The 22,051-nt window shown below is 36.4% G+C and overlaps 1 protein-coding gene across 3 annotated transcripts in view; it reads left to right on the forward strand.

Moving 5' to 3' along the window:
- Positions 1-22,051, forward strand: part of col14a1 (collagen, type XIV, alpha 1) — a 176,961-nt gene that overhangs the window by 112,199 nt on the left and 42,711 nt on the right. For all 3 annotated transcript variants that reach the window (XM_015380812.1, XM_015380811.1, XM_015380813.1), the window contains 9 exons: positions 1,938-2,081; positions 5,276-5,440; positions 5,582-5,620; positions 5,852-5,990; positions 8,055-8,197; positions 8,650-8,759; positions 13,951-14,109; positions 15,145-15,222; positions 16,371-16,457. In XM_015380812.1, coding sequence (XP_015236298.1) covers positions 1,938-2,081; positions 5,276-5,440; positions 5,582-5,620; positions 5,852-5,990; positions 8,055-8,197; positions 8,650-8,759; positions 13,951-14,109; positions 15,145-15,222; positions 16,371-16,457 — 1,064 coding nt within the window. The remainder of the gene's footprint in view (positions 1-1,937; positions 2,082-5,275; positions 5,441-5,581; positions 5,621-5,851; positions 5,991-8,054; positions 8,198-8,649; positions 8,760-13,950; positions 14,110-15,144; positions 15,223-16,370; positions 16,458-22,051) is intronic.

Genomic DNA, 22,051 nt, shown 5'->3' on the forward strand with positions numbered 1-22,051 from the left:
ATTAAACTGTGAGACCATTATCATTAGATCTTTATCACGGCTATGTATTACTTTGTGTATGACTTGAATCCTTCTTAGTTTTCAACAGGCTTATGTGTTTTTTATATGAAAACGACATTATTTGAATAATTATGTTTCTAATAATGGTATTACACTTCCTAGGCAGCAGGATCAAAGCTGAAAAATGCAGAAAATCCTGTTTGTCCTCAAACACTCTTTCGAAATTGGATTGCATTTTGACAAGCAATGCTTGAACATAAACTTACTTGAAAAGTGCAATAATATATTAGCTTCAATGTTTGCTGTTTCATAAGAACCCTGTCTTAATCTGTCTTAATCTCCATCCACCAATCCCCTGCTCTATCTACCCCCCCTCCTTCCATGTGCTGTCTTGTGTGTCACTTCATCCTTTGCTAGCTGCTGTATTTCTAGTCATGCTCGTTACAATCAGAGTGTAGAAACAGATGTACCGCTCCCAGATGTCTGACATCACTATATTTCACAGGCTGACAGTTTGTCATTGTTATCACTGACAGATTCATGACAAATAAAGAAAGTTATATCATCAGAAACTTTAGTTTGAGGTTTGATGATGGAGCCATAAGGAGCATATGGAGCTTTACAGTATTGATCAATTAATTGGTGATCGTCGACTGTATGCAACATTTTGAGTTTAATTATCACCTGATCTGAACAAGTCATTCAGACTGTAGATCTATTTGCATAAGCATTAACGCAGATCCCATATGACCTGCTGATGTGAATAATAATGCACCTAATGATTATTTTGCTCTGGATTATAAAACATCTTGTGTGTAAATTTAACTGTTTACTTGCTCGATATTGATACCTCTTAATTTATTATCTTAATGGGGAAATATGAGCTGTCAGGGCAATGCTTCCTTTCTACACATTGTAAATAGCTATGATATCTAATGCTGTGCTGCGGTGAGGCCAAAGCCTATCCATGTTCAAGTAAGGATTTATTAAATTCACAGAGCAGTATGCAGAGACATGGCCTTTACTAGGGGCGGCCCTAGAAACCTTTTAAAGCTGTCTAGACATTTGATATTGAACGATAAGCTTTATTAGCAGGTGATCAGTCCACTGCCAACTTTTGCTAAAGTCTACAGCATGACTTATCTATGTTAGTCTAATTTCTCAGTCTCCAAGTCAGCTTTAAAGGTAGAGGCAAGTTTGTGAGGTTTTAACAATTCTTAACCTTCAGTATTGTGTGTTATTAATGCCAATACCAAAATAAATAAATACATTTGTACTAATGTACTCTTAATCAGACAGGATTTTCCTCTGTGGTTCCATTGTTGTGGTTGGCCAAACAATTGTTTTATTTTTATTTTTTTACGAAGTGGAAACATTTCTGTCTTTTAGGGTGTTATTTGTTAAATTTTTATAAATACTTATTTCAGATTAATAGCTGTACAGTTACATATAAATTTGCTAGCTTGTATTTTCCAGTGTTTTTCTCCAGACGTTTCACCGCACATCGATTTTGACAATAATACTGTATCATTAAACTGTTAGTTGAGGAAGTTTACGGATAATCAAGCAGCAATAATACTTAACCAAAGGAAGCCAATTCTATCTGTAGATTCATAAATAGCCTTTTAATGTGGGTTGAATTTAAAAGACGTAAATCCATGAGGAGGCTGGTTCTGATGAAGGGAGTTTTTTGCAACTTAAGGGAACCAGAACATACAGTAATCGTCAGAGTAATGAAACAGCCTTTTAATGTTTTAGGTTTTGTAGGTAATGTAGGTTTTACAGCCCATGAGCTGCACGAAGCTGTGAGTCAGACATTTACTGGAAATGACTGATAACCCGTTAAGAGCATAGGTGTCATAAGGCTGATTGATGAGGCTAAGGTGAATTTTGTTGTTTTTTGTTTTTATACATCTGAATTGTTTTTTTTTTCTTAGGTCGAGCCATTAAACATGTGAAGGAATCCATCTTCACCTCAGATGCAGGAGCGAGGAGGGGTGTTCCCAAGGTTCTGGTAGTTCTGACTGATGGTCGTTCACAAGATGATGTCAACAAAGTGTCAAAGGAGATGCAAATGGAGGGTATGTGTGTTGTTTAACTGAGTGTAAAATTCTTGACTATACCATGATATCTGTCTTGGATACCAGAGCTTGGATTGGGAGATGAAGTTACACCCCAGTCTTGCACTTTGGAGAGCTAAACTCTGCTGACTAGAGCTGGATTTTCAACATTTCAGAAATGTGAAAATGCTATTCCAGTCTTCAAGATCTGGTGTCCTGCACATTCTAGAGGTGTCTCTGCTTCCACACCTGAATCAGTTGCTGAACAACCTCCTCATTGGGCAGTCAAGTTCTCCAGAATCCGCTAAAAATATATTTTTTACTCAGGTTGATGTACAAACCTATCTAAATGGTGCGGGACAATCTGACCTTGAGGACCAGAATTGAGGGACCCTTATTCAGACTGCAATACTGCCTAAAACCTTTATTGGAATACATAGTTCTATAAATCTTTTGGTTGTCAAGCACATGAGATGAATAAAAGTTTATATTTACTTGTTTGCTGCTAGTAGACCATGAAACAGAAACTGGTCGATTCACTGGATTTCTGACTTGCAAATATTGCTAAGTTTGATGTTAGAAGTTGGAGCTGTACTAATTTAAAACCTGTGTTGATTGTGATGTAGTTGAAAGTCGTAAAACTAATGAGATTAGATGTTTTTCAACATTTAGGGGCCTGAAAATGTCATCGTAGAAGCATGTCTACTGTGACAGACATATTCTTTAAAAAAAATCCAGAAATCAAAATTTTTTTAACTATTTATTTGTATGATAAAGCTGCAAATAACTATTTGAACACCTGAAGAAATCAATCTTGTCAGTTGGTAGCGTAGCCTTTGTTTGCATTTCCAGAGGTAAAATGTTTTTTCTGTAGAACTATGATGCTTCTTCCAGAGCCACTCCTTGGTTATCCTGGTTATTGTCATGTTGGAAGACCCAGGCCGGACCCATCTTTAATGTTCTAACTGAGAGTGAGTTTGTTCCCCAAAATCTCACAATACAGGGCCCTGGTCATCCTCTCAATACAGCGCAGTTGCCCTGTCCCATGTGAAGAAAAACACCCCCAAAAATGATGCTACCACCCCGTGCCTCACAGTAGGAATGGTGTTGTTGGGATGATACTCATCATTCTTCTTCCTCCAAACACAGATAGTGGAATTATGATCATAAAGTTCCATATTAGTCTTATCTGACCTCATGACTTTCTCCAACGACTCCTCTGAATCATCCAAATGGCCATTAACAAGCTTAAGAAGGACCTTGACATGTGCTGGTTTAAGCAGGGGAACTTTTCAAGCCATGCATGATTTCAAACCATGATGTCTTAGTGTATTACCAACAGTAACCTTGGAAACGGTGGTCCCAGCTCTTTTCAGGTCATTGACCAGCTCCTGTATTTCAGGGCTGATTTCGAGGTGAGATCTTGCTTTGAGCCCCACTCCGAGGGGGATTGTCATGTTAAGATTCTTCCATTTTCTAATGATTGCTTCAACAGTGGACCTTTTTTCACCAAGCTGCTTGGTAATTTCCCTGCAGCCATTTCCAGCCCTGTGAAGGTTTAAAATATTGTCTCTAGTGTCTTTGGATGGTACTTTGGTCTTGGCTATGTTAGTAGTTGGATTCTTACTGATTATATGAGATGGACAGGTGTCTTTATGCAACTAATGACCTTGAACAGGTGCATCTAATTTAGGATAATAAATGGAGTGGACGTGGACATTTTGAAGGCTGACTAGCAGGTCTTTAAAAGTCAGAATTCTAGCTGATAGACAGGTTTTCAGATACTTATTTGCAGCTGTATCATACAAATTAATAGTAAAAAAAATCATATATGATTTCTGGATATTTTGTTTTTCTTTTAGATTATGTCTCTCATAGTGGACATGCACCTACGGTAACAATTTTAGATCTCTCCATGGTTTCTAAGTGGGTGAACCTGCAAAATATCACAGTTTTCATATGGTTATTTTCCTCATTGTTAATTATATTGTAATAATGAACCGTTTTAAAAGATTCAAAACCATCTGAAGTGTTTATAAATACAAAAAAACCCCTGCAACTTCAGTTGCATAGTAATGCATAGCAGCTAGGGATGCACAATATAATCGGACCCTATCGGTATCGGCCTGTATCGGCCTTAAAACTGAATATCGGACATCAGCCACCCCACCGATATTTAACCCGATATTTGATCAGCTTCTGAGTTTCTAAAATCTAAAAAATAAATACTACTTCTTCTTCTTCCTCAAAAACTTCTTTTTTACAGACTTAAAATCTTCTAAAGACGAGGGAAAAAATATTGATACATTAAAATATCCCAATATCTTCATATGCTGATATATTGCCATTTAAAAACACCATATCAATCTCTTTTACTAATGAAATATTGCTATATGTCATCGTTATGCTATGAAATCTCCCGAAAATTCATGAAACTTTGCCATATTTTTATATGTTGATATATTGACGCAGTATCGATCTATTTTACTAACAAAATCTCACAAGAATTTGCAAAATATCACGAGAGTTTGTAACAGAACGATGAAATTTCACGAGGTTTTAAAGTAAAATAGATCGATACGGCGTTTTTAAAAATCAATTTGATATCAGCATATAAAAATATATTTGAGTATATTATTTTTCAAAGTGTCAGAAATGGATAACAAAACTGCTATTTTCAATGACTACTTATTTTTGTCCAGCTTTAACATCGGTATCGATATCGGTTATCGGCTACATGAGTTTTAAAATATCGGCATATCGGATATCGGCCAAAATCCCAATATCGTGCATCCCTAATAGCAGCCGTATTTGATTAAAGCTTTACAACAGGCAATTATTAGTAATAATAAAAGCTAAGAATTTATTTTCTCCCACTGATGTGTTTAAACACCAAAAGAAATATTGAATAGTTTAAATTGAACAACACTGGATGACAGTGAATTAATGAAATGCTACCTATAAAGAGTCAAAATGTAGCCATTTTTGCAACTTTGAGTAAGTTTTATTTGAATATTGAACCTGGGAGATCCCCTGAATTTCATCGTGGCAATTCTGACTTCTGGGGCATCCTTTTAGTTCAAAAATCTGATTTAAAATGCCTAGACTATAGGCGTACTCCTCAGTTCTACAGTGCTAAATTAGGGAAGTCATTTTTAATTTAAGTCATTTACCCCAAGCTTGTCTGAAAATGTTCTGTTTCACCCCTTTTTTAGGCTACATAATCTTTGCAATTGGATTTGCGGATGCAGACTATGGAGAGCTGGTGAATATTGCCAGTAAACCTAGTGACAGGCACGTCTTTTTCGTGGATGATTTGGACGCTGTGAAGAAAATAGAAGAGCAGCTTATCACCTTTGTCTGTGAGGCCGCCACTGCCAGTAAGTAGGACCAACTCACTTTTTTTTTAAAAACACAGACAGAATCAGCGCACATGAGAATCACAGCATTTCTTGAGTTAATTTAAAAGTTGTTTAGTTTCAGATTAGTCATAGAAATGATAAACTCTCCCTGTCTTTCAGCTTGTCCATCTGTTCTGATGAGTGGCAATACACTGGCGGGTAAGAAACTTGGGAAAGTTATTAATATTTTTGCAGACTGACAAAGGTCCTTCTGCAGAAAATGAACAATGACGACAATAATGTTGCTTAAGTTTAGCAGTTTGATGATGATGAGGATGATGATGATGATGATGATGATGATGATGATGATGATGATGATGATGATGATGATGATGATGATGAAGGTAATCAGTTTAGGGGTTAACCATGACTCTAATGATTCTGCTTCAGGTTTTAAAATGATGGAGAAGTTTGGCCTGGTAGAGAAGGAGTACAGCACCATACCTGGAGTTTCTATGGAGCCTGGTTCATTTAACAGCTACCCCTGCTACAGGTTGCACCGCGATGCTCTGGTGTCACAGCCCACCAAGTGAGCAATAACATGTCCTCACTGAGACACCAACTACACACTGTAAAATTACATCTCTTAATCATGCTTCCAGTTTCACTTCCAAACTTGCTAAACATTTTGTATATTAAATTACTTCTTTAGTTTGCCCAAAAACGTTCTTAACACTCAAAGCTAAAAGTGACCATTGCTTGTGGGAGCTTTCAGAACAAACATCAGTTGTTCTCCTTGGGACATACTTTCTTTTAGAAACACAGAAGCTCTTAACGGAGTAAAATCGAAAGTTTTTGTGAGCTATTTTTTATTGTCTAATAAAACCCCAGCTGACTCTGTAAATGTTAAGTTTGACATACATAAAACACTGGACATTACAGGAAAAAAACACTCTAACCAGAGTGCACAACAGTTTCTTTACTTTAGATAAATCTGTGTTGTTTTTTTGTATCATACTGGCAAGTTAAAGATGAATAAAATTTTTAGATTTTTTTATTTCATCATTAGGAGAAATGTATTGATACAATTACTTTGCCTTTGGCGCTCAGATCTCTGCAGGAAACATGGCGCTTAATTTTGATAGATATGCATGAACAGGAGCAAAGAATAGGGCTGTTTCCCCCCCACTTCCTGAAACTGGTGGTGGAGTGGAGATAGATGAAGTTGGTCAGTCTGTAGACTGCTGGTTAGTGAGACGGTCTGCTGAGCTTTATGGGGAGATCCAGTGGACTGCGTGAGCTGATACTAGAGCTTCACTCAGGGACCTGGAAGATGGAACTCCAGTTGGATAACACAGGTTGAGAGAACCTGTCCATGATAAGCAAGCATGAAGCAACAGTGGAGAGGAAAAACTCCCCGTTGGGAAGAAACCTCTGGCAGAACCAGGCTCAACATGGTGGTCTTCTGCCGGACCAGTTAAGAGAGACAGGGAACGCAGTAAGAGTCCGGAAGGAATGACACTCTGATGAAGTTTTAGCTACGATGGTGGAGGAGGGGCTGGAGGTGGTTTGAAACGGGGTCATCTGAATAAAATCAAATAGCGCAACGACCGCATGCACACAGGAGCAGACAAGTGCGTATCGGAGGCCTTTTAAGATGAGCTTTGGATGCCGATTGGCTTTCGTGGAGGAGTGGTTCAAAGCCGATTGGCTGTGACGTAGGTGGATATATGAAAAAACAGACTTTCTTTAGTTGAAATTCCGCCTAGGCTCCATTACACTCAAAGCAATATTTAAAAATGTTTTGCAACATTTTAGATAAACACATTGGTATTGTGTCATGTTTATTTTAGTAGCAGCAATGGCCCTTATATGACAGCTTTATGAACAGTAAAGTGGCAGAAAGCGAAAGGGAACACATCCTTCTCATGGCTATAAGCCTTAAGGTGGTATATGTGGCCTTCCCCATGCAGCAGCACATAGATCAGTAAAGTGTGAAAAGAAAAGTTGCAGCCATACATCAATTACAACTTCTGTTTTATTTGTATTTCTTGTGGCGGTAACACTGAAGTAGTTTTTCCCTTTGGATACTTTTGGCTATTAATAACTATCCACATAAGATTTTAGAACATTCTAAATCCACTCAATAAGTATTTTTAATATTTTCTAAGATTTAAAGCATAACTCTTACTTCAGCATCAAGAGACACTACATTCATAAAGACAAATAAAAAGATTTTGATGCCAGTCCCAAGGGAGCATTTATCCACTACCTTCATTCCTGAAAATTAAAAAAACTTTAAGTAGTAAAGGTAATTAAGATATATTAATCGGCTTCTTTCAGATTCTTTAATGTTTTAGTTTTTTAATTTTGATATCACTGCAGGAGCTGTTTTCTTTTGTTTATGCTTTCAATGGGATCTAGTTGTATTTTCCTGTTGTGTGATTGCTCTTTTTGTCAGCAATGAAAAGTTTGTGGGTGATATTAAAAACCTTTTTTCTTAAAGTAACTTCTTAAAAACGAGAAAGGCTTTGTAATCATGAATAGGTGGCAGATGCTGCTCAGTCTGTCTGCAGCACCTGACATGCTACCAAAGACATTTATAAAAGAGAACCTGAGGCACAGCTAAGCCTGCTGTGTGTCTCCTTCTCAGGTACCTTCACCCTGAAGGTTTGCCTTCAGACTACACCGTTTCTATGATGCTCCGTTTGCTCCCTGAGACCCCGCAGGAACCCTTTGCTTTGTGGGAGATCCTCAACAAAGACAATGAGCCGATCGTGGGACTAATACTCGACAGTGAGTTTAAGTCCTTTAAAGTTTTTCTGCTTTATTGTCTTTCCTTTTGTTCTCCTCCTTTCTTTCAAGTAAATATAGAGTTTTCAAATTTCAGAAACAAAGCTGGAGACACATCAGGGCCCTGCTTTGTTTTAAAATAATTATATTTAAGAGGGGTTAAGTGGAATAATTTTATTTACTCCTCTTAAATGGGACTAAATATCCTTATACAAGTAACTTGAATTGAACTCAAGGCTCACAATCAGATTATTGCCTTAAAAAAAGATGTCTTCCAGGATGCACACTAGTCATTTTGCTTGTAACATTTTGATGTGAATAAAAGTTAAATGCAGAAAAAGTAACACTTAAATTGCTTGTTTTCTTAATACAGCATCACAACCTGAATCCATATGTCTGCAAAGTTTAACCTTCTCTAACTTCATCCCATTACCACTCTACCTGCCTGCCAACAGGCTCTGGGAAGACGTTGACATTCTTCAACCACGACTACAGAGGAGACTTCCAGACTGTTACATTTGAAGGACCAGACATCAAGAAAATCTTCCATGGCAGCTTCCACAAGGTTGGTCTCCAAAAGAAAAAAACAAATTTGCATGTGTGTGTATTGAAATGTAAAGCAATAATAGAGAGTTGAAAATCTTTCTTTATTTTTTCTACAGTTTATCATGTTTAAAAACAGAAAATCCAGCTTATTTTTTTTAGAGGAAAACGATAAATTCTTTTATAAAATGTGTTACAGATTAAAAAGGAATTCATAACAGGCCTCTTAAATGTGACACTTTTGTCCACCTTTTTACAATTTACAACTGAAGACCTCAGAGGTTTATGTTATTGAGCAATCACAAGCACCACACTGGTCAGGGATAGCAGGTTTAGGTCATAATGACAGCTTTTATCATTTCACCCAGCAGTGATTAATCCATTACATAACTATGACATAGAAATAACCAAATACAAACAGTCAACAAGCATCAACAGAAGGAAAGCACTTATTAAAAAAGCCTGCAGACCCTGAAGATGCTGCAGAGATCCACAGAATCTAAAGCTTTACACAACAACCTGCAGCCCACAGTTTTTATTTTTGAAAAATAATTAAAAAAAACAACAATGCTTTTATTTACACTGCTTAAGTATGCACCATTTTGTGTTGTAATATATTTGAAGCTTTAGGTTGAAAAAGAAAAAAGTTGAATATACCAAATTTTGTAAAGTTAAGAAGGTATGAATATTTAACAAGTCATTGTACAAAGTTTATAAAGAGCAGTTAGATGGTAAATGTCCAGATAAACCTTTAAACTGCTGCTCTGAGACTTTGCTGAACAGTGGGGAACAGTTGGAGCTGGGCTGAAGGTTACTGTACAAGCAGCTGCATAACACAGAACTCTTAAGGATCCCACAAGTATTTGAATGTTTTTGAACATCCTCATGGGCTGAAGTTGTTCTGTTTCTGTCAGCACTGTTGTAAAGAGTTTTCCCTCCAACTAAAGAGCCCTTCCCTCTCCTCCCTCCAACTCCATCTTTATTCATTTTTTCTTTTTTTTTTAAAGAGATATGAACGGACCGTGCACACTAGCATATGCAATTTTAATGTGAACAATGTAGTATTACTCTGAGAAGCTGCAGCAAAGTGCAGTGAGATTTCTGCAGGAGAAAAACTGATTTATTTTTATGAGATTTGAGAAACAAAAACAAAAATGATGGAATACACAAGGATGCTTGAGTGGAGTACATAATAATCTCTGTTTGGTCTCCATAGGCTCAATAAATGACTAATGCAAGCTCGAAAACTTTTTGATTAACCCAATTATAATGAGAAATTCATTATAAGCAGAATTCAATCCTTTAGAGATCTTGTCTGAATAGCTTTCACCATTTGGGAGCCATATTTCCAACGGGGAATAAGACGGTGGTCTTAGAATTTGCAAATCAATGCATTGTTCTTCTTTAAGTAGCATCTGTTTTATATTTTTGTTATAAAGAAAATACTTTTGCTAAAAACAACCTTGCAGCCGCCCACCAGCCTTTAATTTTCCATTCCTCTTCTCAAAATGTGCGGGAGTAGCTGTCCATCATTGAGTCTTTTGCCTTTGTTAGAGAAAACAGGGCAGAAAAGAACAGATGCAGGAGGCTGCCAGACCAAAGGAAGCGTTTGCCTCTATTTAGACAGGATGACAAGTGAATAAGAGTAATGTTTGTGAGCATGAGCTTGTTTGTGTGGCCTTTAGAAAAGGATTACCATATGAAGACGCTGTATGTTAAAGCGGGAAACCCAGTAGGATCTGTCAAAGCTTACTGAAGCGCACCGCCACAGACAGGCTGGCAAACTCAGGAGGGAGATAGAAAATAGAAATGGGTGAAAGCAGGGAACAGACAAATAAAGAGTAATGAGTGAGTTCTAGGCCTAAAGAGAAATATAGCTGTAAAAAGTCTGACACTAAAGGGGAAAAAGTAGTTAATCTACGCTATACCTCACACATGGTTCAGAGTAACCCTTTCTAGAGGCGTTTCAATGCTATTTTGGTTCCTTCCCAAATGATTGAATCCTTCATATTAAAACTGTTTCTGTGTACTGTAGATGATCATTGTGGAGAAATTCAGTTTTTAGCTTTCAGAAGCCTCAGTCTCTTGAGGTGCAGTTAAAATACACAGTGCATACATAAATCTACTGATAAACATTTTATATATATAAGTTGTTTTAAATGATTTCATAATATTGTTAATAAGATTATATCAATAAAGATCTGAACTAAAGTGTAATGATTTTGATCTTAATAGTTCAGAATAGCCATGATCACTGGCCCTGGTCCATTATTGGTACTGAATGGGATCAAATTTCAGACCATTATATGTCAAAATCCAATAAATTGTGTGAGCATTTTATCTAATTAAAGAATGTATTCACTTATATACAGTGAGGAAAATAAGTATTTGAACACCTCGGTATTTTTCACGTTCTCCTGCTCAGAAATCATGGGGAGGTCTGAAATTGTCATCGTAGGTGCATACAATAAAAAAAAGAAGAAAAAAAAAAAAGCCAAAACTCACAATATATGATTTTTAGGCTCCTGCACCAAATATATACATTGATTTTGGTGGACATGCACCTATGATGTGTACTGTAACTGTAACTTTCCATTTTACTTTCACAGCTGTCTTCAGGTGACCCTAATTTAGGGATGAGCTTTGACTAGGACATTCCAAAAATCTCTTTCATTAAGATTTTATTTCACAGTAATGCCAAATAAATATGTTTTGCATTCATCAAACATCCAAAGGTTTTGGGTTAAAACTGACCATCAGTCACTTTCCTGTTGTCCTTTGGCAGAAATATTTATAATCAATTGCCAAATATTTTAAAGATGAAAATCACCAGATGTCTATAAAACACTACTGGCACTTTTGAACTTTATCTCTAATTGATTTGAATCGCTATAAAGGAGAGTATGTGTTAACTCAGAAAGAGGGATTGCTGAATTTCAATCAAAAGGGTTCAAGAATGCATCAGTGTTTTGCTTTGGAACATTGTCTTTTTTAATCATTTGAATTGACAGTTGTGTGTCAGGTGATGTATTGTCCATTCTTTAATTTAATACTGGAAGAAAAGTGCATCATTTTAGAGATATGCTAACGTATCACCCTTATGTTATTGAGCCCAAATCTGCTGTTTGGATGCAGCCGCCAGAGAAAGAAATAGTTATAGATAACAGAAGCAAACATTTGATTTTAGTCCCTGCTGCTGTTGACAGGGGGATTTTTTTTTTTATAAGACTCAGAAGTGTAAACAAAATAATCTTCATTTAGCTTAAAGGTCAGAGTCATAGCTGAGGTACCTGGAGAAGAATGCTGATACACAGAAAGGCAGGCATGTACAAACGCACACTGATGCTGACATACCATAGATATTTCCCTCCTCTCCACTCATTCCCTAACCACCTTCTAACCTTAAGTGAATACCATAAAATACCAGCTAAATGCCTGCACCATGGAGATTTTTCATTATGTTTTATGTCACAACGGCGTAACAAACATGATCACCAGTGAAGTATACAGACTGAAGGTCAAAAATGCAAAGTCATTTAAAAAGAAACTGTCCGCACATCACTAGAGGACTAGATTCTGGCTCTAACATTTGAACTTTGTTTTCATTGTATCTGTAGAAATTCTGTTATTTATGCACCTCTGACACAAAGTGCTTATATGGTTTTGCTGAAGATGAGCGAAAGCAAAGAGGTCATGAGGGGGAAAATGTATTGGTAAAACATATATACGCTAATGGTCCAGGTTATTACTGTCCTTCACCAGCAGGCCAGTTTCTTTCCTCATTAACTGTATAGCCATCTGGATGTGATGGTTCATGGATCTGGCAGCACTTTCCTCTAAGTAGGCAGTTTTAGCTCTTAAACTTCCAGATCTCTGCCTGGATGGACATCATTTGTTTGTTCCTTGCAAATGACTTTGGACTGTTTGTCTAAAAGAAAAAAATAAAACACAGGCACAAAGGAGTTTTACAGTCAGGATGATTATAGAGCTCATTTCCTGAAACATTCTTTGGGAATGTTAACCTGTTTAGGAGTCCGGCTTTATTCTGGCCCAACAAGGCTGGTTTTGCCTGAAAGCGTGTTGCTGTAACTTTTTTTTCTTGATTACAGGTATCTGTAAATGTAAACTAAACAGTGCTACTGCTAAATCAAAAGGAGAAATCTAGAAAAGCCACTGGACACATAACATTTGTTCAAAATCATTTATGAAGATTTCCTCATTTCATCAAATTAGTGACACAGAGAACCAAAATCTGTCAAAGTTACTATTTTATGCTAAGGCAAATTTAGAGAAATGTATCATTCAAATTTCTCATCTAATACTTTTGTAACTTATAAAACTATTTCAAAACCTTTCAGACTGTCATATGTTATTCTGTTAACACACACCCAACTGGCTGTTTTTAGGACAATAAATGGAAATGTGATCAGAGCTCAAATCATGGTCACACAGTAAACTCTACACACGTATGGAGTAAATTCACAAAATCTTCAATTCAAAATAAACTAATTTATTGACAAAAATAAAACAACTCAAAGTCAAACATCTTATGGTCAAAAACTGTTCACTAAATTAGCGAAACCAAGCTACTCTGCACACAGATAGAGAAATAGAAATGGTTGAAAACCATAATCAATATAATGGTGTTATGATATCACATAGATTTTTTTCTTTAAAAACCAACGTTTAATTTTAAGATCTTCTAATTAGGTCAAAATAGCTTTAAACTAATTTAGAGCAATTCACTAAGAGGTGAATAGAATATAATCTGATAAAATAACATTTTTTTTAAAGTATTATTTGATAGAGTACTATAAAAAATTGTGGACATTGTTCGCCAATGTCTACAACTACTAGAAGAGAGATTTTTAGATCCCAGAAATTGAACAATTGATTAAAACTTCCCAACAAATAAAAGGAAAAAAAATCTAATTATTTTTCAGTCATTGGTTAATTTCCAGTATTATTTTGCTAAATGATAATCTATGAAATTGGGAAACCCTTATTTATATTGTAAACTTTATATTAAAAGTCCAGTTTAAACTTCCTTTTACAGGCACATTTAGGTGGCCGCTAGATGAATGCTTTTTTTATTTATTTTGTACTTCACCACATTTAGGTTTAAGTAGAATTTAGATATTTTCACAGCTAAACTTTTTTGATGATTGAGAATTGGAAAATTATCTCCTGATCTTGTTCTTGCTCTGTCACAGCTCCATGTAACTGTCAGCAAGACATCGGTGAAGGTGGTGTTAGACTGTTCTGCAGTGGGAGAGAAATCCATCAGGGCAGCTGGAAATATCACCACAGACGGAGTCGAGGTCCTCGGGAAAATGGTTCGGTCCAGAGGCAGACGGGACAGCTCTGCTCCAGTCAGTATTAATAGATATCAATATACTACTGTATTATCAAAATATGTTAAATAAAATGAAATCAAAATTCTTACTTTAGGGTCCGTTACTGACACCTACTAACAGAAATAGGACAAAGCACGGGAGAAATATGTTGTATGTACAGTAATTTCCAGTTTTTTTGTATTATACGTTATTAGGAGTTCATTTTATTTACTGAATAGGGAGATTTGCAAAGTCAAAATATGTATCCATAGTGCCAAAGAAGAGTGTGGAGATGTTATTTTCAGGATGATGTGCAGTACTCCTTTTAGCCATCTGTAGCTATAAACACACAATAAAAAGTACAACATTTTCAACAGATCTGCAAGAAAAGTGGGGTACAGATATTTTTGGAAAGGGATGCTTTTGTAATGTTTTACAGTAATGGACCAAAAAAAGACAACCAAACCAGAATTCTACAGAAACTAATAAAAGTTCCTTCTAACTTATATTATCTTTGATGGTTTTTGAACTATGTCTAGGCACTCTAAGCATAGCTTACTTTATTATTTTAACCATTAAACATGATCATGTTTTGTAGTATAGATAAGGGATGTTGAAATAAGACAAGGGAAGAGAGTCTGTAGTCGTGCAGGGAGGCCTGCCATGTCTAATGTAGGATATAATTACATTTAAGAAAAAAAAAATTTGAAGTCTGGTTTGTCCTAGGTGGGAGTTCCCACACCATTTGTTACTTTTATTACTTCTTTAAAAAAAAAAAAAAACCTTTATTATATTCTAAACTGATGTTTTTACTAAAACACTACCAAACTGAGTCTCATCTGCTTGATGTCTTGAATGAGCAGAGTGTATCTTCCAATTATTTATTCTGTTCAAAAATGTTTATTGTAAGTTAAAGGAGGTTTATATACAATTAAATAAATTAAATCCATGTCTAACAACCAAGCTTTTACACCATGTCCCACCTGTAGTAATATGGTATTTTAAAATGTGTTTTTTTTTTTTTTTGTAGTAAAGTAATAGAAGTGGTTGGATGTGTCTGTGTTTCCGCAGTTTCAGTTGCAGATGTTTGATATAATCTGCAGCACGTCCTGGGCCAGCAGAGATAAATGTTGTGAGCTGCCAGCTTTGGTAAGAAACTAACCCAAGGCTCACAGACATATTATTGAAATGTTTATTTTTTTCTTCCTCTTGCGCAAAACAGTGGATTTTCTGTTTATAACAGACACAGAAAGTCTTTGTGGTGACAGCTGTTACAATCAAACACAACTTTTTTGATTTAATCCAGTATTACTTACCTGAGAACCACAAATACTAACTTATCCTTCGTACACAAACACTGAAGTATATTTTTTTGAATAACTAAAAATTGGTGTAGCTTTGATCTGCCCATTATGATTTAAGTTAATTTAGAATCTCCCTCTTTGAAAACTACATTAGGACAAAACATGATTGAAGCAATTAAAAAGTTATTTTTTGTGTGTGTTATAAGTATTAGAAAAAATACTTGTGTTATAAAATTTGCCATATGTATTCCAGAGATTTACTCTTTTAAAAATAAGGCAAAATAATAATGGAACCTGTTATTTTACTGATCTTTAGCAAAGCTAAAATAGTATTCTCCATTTATAGACCTCAGCTTAACTGTGACATTTCCAACAGGCAGCAAACATTTCAAATGAACAGACAATTTAAACGCCAAATGTTCAAGAGAATAAAACTAAATGGAAGAACAACATTACTGCACTCCATTCAGCCTTCCTGTTATCCGCTTCATTCTTAATTTCTCACTGTCTGAATGGATTCCCGATATTTCCAAACATATTTCCTTAGAAATTTTTCGTTAGAAATTATTTTCCTTTTAAAACAAAGCACTTCTCTGAATCTGCTTCCATAATGACATCCATACTGGATTTGTTTTTAGTCCTATAGCCTGAAAAGGATTCAATATCACATAATGTTAGACTTTTGAGTTTCCATCTTGCCAGTTACTGATAAGGGAAAATCAAACTGAACATCCGCTCTAACGATAGTAATTATTAACTTTGCTTGACCTTTTGTTTACTCCTCTTTTATTCAGCTGTATCTATGGCTAGGGGTATTAATAAACACTGCACTGTACATATATAGTTATGTAATACCAAGATTATCTGGTCAGTGAAGTGTATATTGCTTTTATTGTTTTTGGGTTGTTGTTTTTTGCCAAGGTTAAGGCATTTCCTATCTTATTATATAATATAAGCCCTCAATCTTTGCTCTTTGTTCATATGTGTTTTCAGAGAGTGGAAGAGCAGTGTCCTCCTCTGCCTCATGCCTGTACCTGTTCCCAAGAGAGCAAAGGACCTCCAGGACCTTCTGGACCCCCTGTAGGAACACAAGTCTATTGTTTTCTCTACCCCACTCCACACAGTTGTGAATTCACTATTATCTGCGGTGTTACTACTTATCTGCTGTCCTGGTCATTATTAACACCTAAATACCACAATAAAAGCTATGTAAAGATTAAGCACATAACCTTGTTTAATAAAAACACATTAAATCAGCACAAATATCTCTATGGTAACAGTTAAACACAGTGGTAGGAGGTTGATGTTAGAAGATGTTTTAGAGCCACAGGTCCTGAAACCTTTAGACCATTTGTCAGATGTGACAGGCAGCTGAGGCTTGGCCCTATGTTGATAGGGCCATTGATAACAAACACAGCATGAACCACAACAGACAGCGTGTTGGTGGCTCAGTTTGATAAACGAATGCCTTCAAATTGTAATGAACGGCAGCAAAGTTCCGGGGACAAGTGGAGCACATTGGTTTCCGGAGCCACCAAAGGTGGTTTCACAACACCTAATAGAGTTTGCATTGATCTCTTTTAGATTTAACTCTTCGCATAAAGATTTGTATTTCAGTGAGTAGCACGCAGTTAAAGCTGCTTTTAGATAACTCATTTTCTGAGATCTACAAGCGTTCATTGGATATACGTAGTTGTGCTTGAAAGTTTACATACCCTCCCATTAAAGAAAATAATAAAATCTCACTAGTAAAACTTTTAAAAAGTAATATAATTAAAGAATTACTAAATGATAATTCAGTAAATAATATATTGATTTTGAATTTTTGTTAGAAAAAATTCTAAACACAAAGAAGGTTTCTTTAATGGAAGGCTATGTAAACGTTCAAGCACAACTGTAACAGTTAATGGAAAGATCTGTCACTGAACACAAAGTTGAAAGGACCCGCCAATTTGGTTATGACCCTCCTGGGTAGACCGTCACAAGTCATTAGAATCTATAACTAATAAGGGGGGGTACTGAATTCTGCTTAATGCTGGTTTATTTGTGGCTGGTTGTGCAAATCTATTTTTTTTTTTTATTTACTCTGTTTCTGTGAGCTACTTCTCAAGCAGAGAAAGCTGCACAGAGGACTCTAAATATGAACAAAGTGGGGATATTTCATGCATAATGTTTTATAGACTTTTTAAAACAGCTTAAAGTGGTACCTATTACCTCAAACTGTGTAGTTAGAGTCATCTATTAGGAATGTATTTCCAGCATAGGTGTCTTGAGATATCTGCAGAGAATGTAAAGGTCTGAAAAAATTCTTTTGATTTAAATACCACTGTTTATATAATGAACAGTGAATCTCCCTACAGACAAAAATCTTCCTGCATTCCACAGATAGTAGCTGAAGAGGAATCTATAGAGGGAATAAATCATGCAGCCTGTTGAGATAAGGATGAACCATGGAGAAGAGAGGAATCAGAAAGAAACTTTCACATCCTTACAACAAGTGGAACCTCCCTAGGCTTATATCAGACACATTTTTGCTTAATGGCCTATGAAAAAATGCATATAACCAGCAGAAATGACAAAACGTCTTGACTGAATGAATGTACATGTGTGATGCTGCTCAGCTTTTATTTAGATCAGAGTGAAAATAGTTGCTAGTTTAAAATTAAACATTAATCTTTTCAACATTTCTCACTGTAGGTGTAATCCATACTAGGTTATCAGACTGGGCCACATTAATCATCTTATTTAAAGTTTATAGATTTAGAGCTGAGGGGGTCTAAACATTTTTCATATATAGCAATAATTTGGCAACACTATCAACTCCCACATTAATCCCTTTCTTTGCATTTTTAAAAAGTTGCCCGCAGGCAGAGGTACACTACCGTTCAAAAGTTTTGGGTCACCCAAACAATTTTGTGTTTTCCTGAAAAGTCACACTTATTCACCAACATACGTTGTGAAATGAATAGAAAATAGAGTGAAGACATTGACAAGGTTAGAAATAATGATTTGTATTTGAAATAAGATTTTTGTTACATCAAACTTTTTTGCTTTCGTCAAAGAATCCTCCATTTGCAGCAATTACAGCATTGCAGACCTTTGGCATTCTAGCTGTTAATTTGTTGAGGTAATCTGGAGAAATTTCCCCCCATGCTTCCATAAGCAGCTCCCTCAAGTTGGATTGGTTGGATGTGCACTTCTTGCGTACCATATGGTCAAGCTGCTCCCACAACAGCTCAATGGGGTTCAGATCTGGTGACTGCGCTGGCCACTCCATTACCGATAGAATACCAGCTGCCTGCTTCACCTCTAATAGTTATTGCACAATTTGGAGGTGTGTTTAGGGTCATTGTCCTCTTGTAGGATGAAATTGGCTCCAATCAAGCACTGTCCACTGGGTATGGCATGGCGTTGCAAAATGGAGTGATAGCCTTCCTTATTCAGAATCCATTTTACCCTGTACAAATCTCCCACCTTACCAGCACCAAAGCAACCCCAGACCATCACATTACCTCCACCATGCTTAACAGATGGCGTCAGGCATTCTTCCAGCATCTTTTCATTTGTTCTGCATCTCACAAACGTTCTTCTTTGTGATGCAAACACCTCAAACTTGGATTCATCCATCCACAACACTTTTTTCCAGTCTTCCACTGTCCAATGTCTGTGTTCTTTTGCCCATCTTAATCTTTTTCTTTTATTGGCCAGTCTCAGATATGGCTTTTTCTTTGCCACTCTGCCCTGAAGCCCAGGATCCCGCAGCCGCCTCTTCACTCTAGATGTTGGCACTGGTGTTTTGCGGGTACTATTTAATGAAGATACCAGTTGGGGACCTATGAGGCGTCTGTTTCTCAAACTAGAGACTCTAATGTACTTATCTTCTTGCTCAGTTGTGCAACGCGGCCTCCCACTTCTATTTCTACTCTGGTTAGAGCCTGTTTGTGCTGTCCTCTGAAGGGAGTAGTACACACTGTTGTAGGAAATCTTCAATTTCTTAGCAATTTCTCACATAGAATAGCCTTCATTTCTAAGAACAAGAATAGACTGTCGAGTTTCAGATGAAAGTTCTCTTTTTCTGGACATTTTGAGCATTTAATTGACCACACAAATGTGATGCTCCAGAAACTCAATCTGCTCAAAGGAAAGTCAGTTTTGTAGCTTCTGTAATGAGCTTAACTGTTTTCAGATGTGTGAAAATGATTGCACAAGGGTTTTCTAATCATCAATTAGCCTTCTGAGCCAATGAGCAAACACATTGTACCATTAGAACACTGGAGTGATAGTTGCTGGAAATGGGCCTCTATACCACTATGTAGATATTGCACCAAAAACCAGACATTTGCAGCTAGAATAGTCATTTACCACATTAGCAATGTATAGAGTTTATTTCTTTAAAGTTAAGACTAGTTTAAAGTTATCTTCATTGAAAAGTACAGTGCTTTTCCTTCAAAAATAAGGACATTTCAATGTGACCCCAAACTTTTGAACGGTAGTGTATGTTGTCGAATGGGAGTAAATTACAGTTTCCAGTACAATTCAACAAATCAAAATCCAACCAGTTTTTTATGTAGCAATAATACATGACATTTGATATCAAGGCACTTTACATAGTCAATTCAATCATTTCGTAAAGGCAAATTGGTTCAAAAGTTTTCTGCCTATGGGGCAATCCAGAATAATTGATTTTTGCAGAATTCCCTCCACCTTAAGGAACATGTAACGGCAGAATGGGAATAGAATAGCTTCATTTGCCACCCAGCATGAGGTTTGTACTCTAGTCGGATAAGATTGAGTTTTGGTTCAGCCCATCTAAGAAAAGACATAACACAGACACAAGACATAGGGGATGTGGTGCCCGAAGGCCTTGGTGTCTTCAAACGTGCTGCCCATGCATTAGTGAACAAAAAAAGAGAAAAGGATCACACTAGGTAAGAGGAGGGGGGGGATCCTATTTCACACTTCACCCTCAGCAGGATACAGTTTAAGATTGCAAAAGAGCTCAGCAGGCAGGACAGACAGGGAAGAGTGCTGGAGACAGAGCTAGACAGTTGCTTGCTTGGTGTTGTCGACCTCTATGCAATCCCTCATATCAAGAATGAATGCATTGATAGTAGGGGGAAAAAAACTTCCCCTGGGATTTAGTTGTAGCTGCTGCAGTGGCTTCATCTAGAAGAGCGTGGCCAAGCAGTTGAACTCTGAGCTGGTATTCAACAGTAGTGCCAAAACTTGGACAGTCTGAACAGACTAAAAACCTTAAACTACAACTTAGAGGTATGTTACTGGGGTTCATGATCTAAATATACAATAAAAAGTGATGATAGAAGTATAGAAAATAGCCATCATAAAAAAAAGTACCGGTATATTCTTTTGTTAAAAAAAAAACAATTCCTTGGAACAGGTTTTCATTTGCACAGAATGATTCAGGTTATTAATGTCTAACAATCTTTGCTTCCTTTTTCTGATGTTTTCCTTTTTGAAATGATGGATTTGTTTTCTTGATTACAGCAGCAGAACTTTTCAGTTATCTTTACTTCGCATTCTATTGATTGCCTCTTTGCTGTCTGATTGGACCCAGACACAGTTCAATATTTAACATTATTTCAACAATCAATCTAGTGTTTGGGAAAGAAGATGCGCCCAACCTGCTTTCTCAGTTTTGTTAGAAATTGGAAGTCCCCATGCTGGCTCACATCCAAAATGTAAATTTGTCTTTTGCATCAATTTACTCAGAAACTCATAGAGATGTGTTTTGCTTTAATTACTTTGGGTCTAAATACAGATTCAAGTACAATTATCTGTTTTACTCCCGCTGGAGTAAATTATTGTATATTATTTTAACGTTTGGAAAATGCTGCTTTTTTTCAAACAATAATTCACCGACGCTGCTGATGGATGGATGGATGGATGGATGGATGGATGGATGGATGGATGGATGGATGGATGGATGGATGGATGGACGGACGGACGGACGGACGGACGGACTATACAAGCCATAAATCATACTGCCACTCTCATTGACATATATTTTATCTCTCACATTGTCCTTTCACATACATTTCTACACGTATAGACATACATGTATTCTCCATTTGCATGGATACATTCTACTTTGCCAAATCTGTAACCCTTAGAAGTTCATCAGCAAGAAAATGATTGAAGTTAGCCATTGCTACTAGCTTTATCTGGGCAGACAGCCACCTGCAGCTCCTGACCACGGCTAATAGGAGAAAGGCTGCAGCATTGTTGCTGTTCCAAAGCCACCCCTCTGTTTTTACTTTGGAGGAAATACAGGACATGGAAAAACGAGTGACAGAAAAAGGAAAGAAGGAAATAAATGGCTTAAGAGAAATCTGTTTGCTGAGAAAATACTACAGGGATATGTTAGATGAGAAAAGCTGTTAAAATAAAAAGCAAACTAAAATCATTATTAAATCAAATAATGGGGGAAAGCATGTTTTAAATTTATTTGGGTGGTCAAAAAATAAGAAAGAAATAAAAGGGCTAGGAAAAAAAACAGCAATAAATGTACTTGTAATAAATAAGTAGAAATACAGCTTTCCAGTAAAAAGAAAACTTAATCTGTCATGGTTTAAATAATACAATAGGAATAAAAGTGCAGAAATTTAAAAAGAATAGTTAAACTAAAAGTTATATATTATTTATTTTCTCAGGTT

Source organism: Cyprinodon variegatus, unplaced genomic scaffold, assembly GCF_000732505.1.
Source record: "Cyprinodon variegatus isolate N-32 unplaced genomic scaffold, C_variegatus-1.0 Scaffold221, whole genome shotgun sequence".
Taxonomy (NCBI): Eukaryota; Metazoa; Chordata; class Actinopteri; order Cyprinodontiformes; family Cyprinodontidae; genus Cyprinodon; species Cyprinodon variegatus.